This window comes from Temnothorax longispinosus, chromosome 3, assembly GCF_030848805.1.
Source record: "Temnothorax longispinosus isolate EJ_2023e chromosome 3, Tlon_JGU_v1, whole genome shotgun sequence".
Lineage (NCBI taxonomy): Eukaryota > Metazoa > Arthropoda > Insecta > Hymenoptera > Formicidae > Temnothorax > Temnothorax longispinosus.
The window spans coordinates 16,862,971-16,867,619 of record NC_092360.1 but is presented as its reverse complement, the minus strand read 5'-3'; the positions used below and the strand labels follow the sequence as shown (position 1 = coordinate 16,867,619).

The 4,649-nt window shown below is 27.7% G+C and overlaps 1 protein-coding gene and 1 long non-coding RNA gene across 2 annotated transcripts; one reads left to right on the top strand and one right to left on the bottom strand.

Annotated features, from left to right (window-relative positions):
- Positions 1 to 437: 437 nt before the first annotated feature.
- On the top strand, positions 438 to 1,656 carry LOC139810409 (uncharacterized). Its single transcript, XR_011731326.1, has 4 exons — positions 438 to 550; positions 736 to 830; positions 1,241 to 1,330; positions 1,466 to 1,656. It is a non-coding gene; the product is annotated as an uncharacterized lncRNA (long non-coding RNA).
- A 1,305-nt stretch (positions 1,657 to 2,961) lies between these two features.
- Positions 2,962 to 4,098, bottom strand: LOC139810061 (putative nuclease HARBI1). The gene is made up of 2 exons (XM_071773392.1): positions 3,842 to 4,098; positions 2,962 to 3,621 (listed from the first exon to the last, which is right to left on the bottom strand). The coding sequence occupies exons 1-2, from the start codon at positions 3,968 to 3,970 to the stop codon at positions 2,962 to 2,964; spliced, it is 789 nt and encodes a 262-aa protein (XP_071629493.1). The 5' UTR covers positions 3,971 to 4,098.
- Between the last annotated feature and the right edge of the window lie 551 nt (positions 4,099 to 4,649).

The window sequence follows — 4,649 nt, the reverse complement described above, 5'->3', positions numbered from 1 at the left end:
CACGATTGAGCACGAATTACAATATTTAGCAGTTCCTGAGATATATACAGGGTGTAGAAAAATTAAGTTTCGTAAATTTGTGTAATGAAAGAAGGAATAAATACACCAACTTTAAGTATAAGAACCATGGGTCAACGACGCTTCCTTACGGCATGATGGGCGTTTAATTAAATTGTCACAACGACTGCGATGCAATAAATTTATTCCGTCAATTTAACATGTTTACAGTAGAGACCCTCTATACAGAGTCTGGCCATAAGCGATTTTGTCCAAATTCTGCGAGAGGAAAGATATACATTATTATGTATTGTTACGCCCGTGCTGTCCTCGTGTCGCGCGTATATGCGAGTCGCCCGTTATTTATAGCGTTTTCGATTGAAGCGGATTTGATCGACCCGAGATCGATTAATGACGTCACACGTTCTGTCTTGGGTTACTAGGGATTCATCGAAATATGAACCCATGTTCGACCCATAAACAATCCGCTATAATCGAAAATAAATATTACAATATCCAGGAAAATAATATTATATTATCCAGGAAGTGTCATGTAAGTTCAAAATTTAATATTCTGTACGATAAAAATATTTTAAAGAATATTTGAAGAAGTATTTATGTTATTGTATTGGGAAAAGAAAATTAGGTTAGATTAGATATGCTTTAGGTTAGATATGCTTTTCTGATGTAAATGTTGTATGTAAATATATATTAATAATAAAATGTTTTTTTTTACAGATATTGAACCATGTTAGTAAAAAGGATTATCTATGATAATAATAAAACAATTCAAAATAATGAAGGCATTTTATGTGAAATTAGAAATGATAAAGGTTAGAGTAAGATAATTGGGTTCTCAAGTAAAATTTTTTTATTAAGCGGTATCCATAATTAATGTAGAGAATCTAAGCCGATTTTTAGTACTTTTTGAATTTAAAAAAAAAACCTAAATTTGAGAAAGTTATAGCTTTCTAAAGTTTCTTTGATGACGGCAACTTCAAAAGATTTCGCAACAACATTATGACGTCACGCACATTTTCGTGTACTATATTTTCTTCAATTTTGAAGATATTGCAAAAATTCAAAAAGTTTACAAAGAAAGTATGCCATGATCTATCAGAATATACTGTTGGGTAAAAGTCGGTTAAAGACCGAATTGCAAATGTAATATATATAACAACATTATATCTCGCAATAATTAAAAATTGTAGTATTATAAACTAAACATCTGTTTTTGTTTTAGGTGAAACTGAAATGAAATTTATATCCACAACCTATTTGGAATCAATAGGTCTTATGTTTAATGTATTTGATGACTCGGCATCATCATCAGGTAAATTTATTAATTAATATTTTATTAATTAATCTTTGTATTAGTCAATTTCCTTATTATAAGTATATAAATTTTTTAGTTAATTTTTATTAAATTTTATTATAATAAAATAGTTATATGATATTTTTTTCTTAGGTACACAGAATAGAGAAACCTGTAATATTCAATGCGACAAAGAAAATGAAAATAGTTACATCATTATCAATTAGACACATAAATGGAATGAAAAAGAAACAAAGTATTTACTCGATCAATACTGTCTATATTTTCCACAAATTGGTCCATTTCGAGCTTTTAAAAATAAAGCCGCTATATTTGAACAAATAAGTAAAGACTTATATCAACAATTTAACATAAGCGTTACTGGACCACAATGTTCTAACAGATATAAAAATGTTAGTAGGCAGCATAAAAATGCATTATCTGGTAATAAAGTTTCCGGACATGCTCCTACCGAAGTACCTTATGGCAGTGAGTTTGAAGAAATTAAAAATATAGATGATAGTTTGAAACCTGAAGTTTTAGTTGGCGTCAATCAAACAAAAATAAATAAAAGAAAAATAGAGTTTAGCAATAAGAATATTGAGACATATGATATAAGTAATGATAGTGATGAAAAATTTGAATCTGATAAACCAAAAAAGAAAGTAAAATCTAATCAATCGCTGGAGAATGTTCTGCGAGAAATAGCAACCACTGCCGAAGAAAACAGAGATCGACGTCATAAAGAAAAATGTGATTTATTAATATCTTTATTGGGAAAATCAGCAAAAGATACAAGTTCTGAATAAGGTTAAAGATTTAAGATATTGGAATAATAAATAAGATAGACTGAGTTACAAAGCAATATTAAGTTACAAAGTGATTTTGTTGCGTTAATTATGTTGTGTACTAATTATGTTATTTTATTTTATCAACTCAATAAAATATGTACACAAAGTTTATAAATTACGATCGACGTCATAAAGAAATATGTAATTTATTAATATCTTTATTGGGAAAATCAGCAAAAGATTCAAGTTCTGAATAAGGTTAAAGATTTAAGATATTGGAATAATAAATAAGATAGACTGAGTTACAAAGCAATATTAAGTTACAAAGTGATTTTGTTGCGTTAATTACATACTACTACATTATTATGTTGTGTACTAATTATGTTATGTATTACTATATTTCGTTTATTTTATCAACTCAATAAAATATGTACACAAAGTTTATAAATTAAGATCGACATCATAAAGAAATATGTTATTTATTAATATCTTTATTGGAAAAATCAGCAAAAGATTCAAGTTCTGAATAAGGTTAAAGATTTAAGATATTGGAATAATAAATAAGATAGAATAATGAATAGGATATTAGAATAACTTCATATATATTATTTTTAAAAAAATACTGAGTTACAAAGCAATATTAAGTTACAAAGTGATTTTGTTGCGTTAATTACATACTACTACATTAATATGTTGTGTACTAATTATGTTATGTATTACTACATTTTGTTTATTTTATCAACTCAATAAAATATGTACACAAAGTTTATAAATTAAAAAACTGTTTTGAAATAAAATCAACTTTTGAAAAAAAAACGTAATTAATATTATCTTAATATAATTTTAATTAAATTAATATTACGTGTCCCTATGTAAAGTAATGTTTTCCATAAGTTTTGTAGCTAATCGATCTCTTTTTTGTTTACCAGCCTCTCTTTGTTGTAATGGATATAATATATATTCATTTGGTTCAGTATCATGTATTTCCACATATTCTAAAAATTCTAAATTATCATTATTAACAATACACAAATTGTGTAAAACACAACATGCCATTATAAATTTAGACATTTTTAAAACGGACCACATTTCTAAGTGCATTAATTGTCTAAATCTACCTTTTAAAATACCAAACGTATTCTCAATTTTAACCCTAGCTTTGCAAAATGAATAATTAAATGTTCTCTCCGTTTCATTTAGAATACCATAATCTTTATATGGTGTTATTAAATTTGTGGACAGTGGGTATGCAGCATCACCAATTATGTGATAATCTTCTCCCATTTGACACACTTTTTCTCGAATAAATGACATGCTATAAACGCGAGCATCATGTATTTTACTGGAAATTCCAGTAAAAACATCTATAAACCTATTTTGAGCATCACATATTCCTTGCAATGTTATAGCTGTCTCATCATGTCGATTAACATATGTAGATCTAATTTTATGACTAGGTGTTCGGATAGATATATATGATCCATCAATGCACTCAACAATACCAGGGATGTGACATATCTAGAAATAAAATTGATAAAAATTGTAAATTCTTATAATTCTAATTAATTAAATCTATAATTTTATATATTAATTTATAATATTATTGAAATAATTCTCAATATTAAAATCAAAATTATTTATTTTGTATGTTTTGTTCATGTATTTTATATTTAAATTTATTTATTATCATGAGATATATAATTTTTATTAAAGTATATTAAGAAATATTTTATTATACCTCTTTAAATTGTATGGCATTTGTCTCTCTTTCTTCAGCCGTTTGAGGAAACTTAATTATTGATGGTGCAATATCACATAAAAAATTTATTACTCTAATAATTATTAGATGTGTAGTAGATAAACTCATATCAAATAGATCTGCAACACTACGTATAACACACTTGTTACCTGCAAACCTAAAAATAAATAAAAATTAATGTAAGCAATTATACAAATTTAAAACTTATTTCTCATTAATTCATGGTATGAATAAATAATATAGGTACAATATATATTTGAATGTACCATAAAAACACAGAATATGTTCTAAAGCTGTTTTTGATTTATAACCTCCTTTTCTTTCGCCCTCCAAAGAATAATATTCACTTTGTTCGAATAAATCAACAAGAAAATCACACGTTTCACGTGAAATACGAAAACGAGATTTAAACTGTAATCGAAACATATTTTTGTATAAAAGGACCCCGGGCCCAGCCATAGGAAAAATGGATCCCGGTCAAATTGGTTGAAACTGCAGTATGTTGTACTTTATAATCTTCTGATCAAAAGTGTTAATGGGCACGAAGTCCGGAACCATCTACTTTTCGAGTTATCAGACGTTGAACATGGTAAAAATGAGGATATTGGGGATATTCTATTTTAGAGTATCCACGGCAATAATTCTTTAGGGTCGCATTTTTATGTGTGTGTGTGTGTGTGTGTGTGTGTGTGTGTGTGTAAGTATGTCCGTATGAGCGTGTGCGCGTAAGTGCGTGTGTGTGTGTGTGTGTGCGCGCGCGTGTGCGTGGGTATGTGTGTGTGGGTAC

Coding starts and splice junctions, on each gene's coding strand:
- LOC139810061 (XM_071773392.1), bottom strand. CDS start 3,970: ATGAGTTTATCTACTACACATCTAATAATTATTAGAGTAATAAATTTT. Junction 3,622..3,841: donor ATGCCATACAATTTAAAGAG/GTATAATAAAAT, acceptor TTTTATTTCTAG/ATATGTCACATCCCTGGTAT.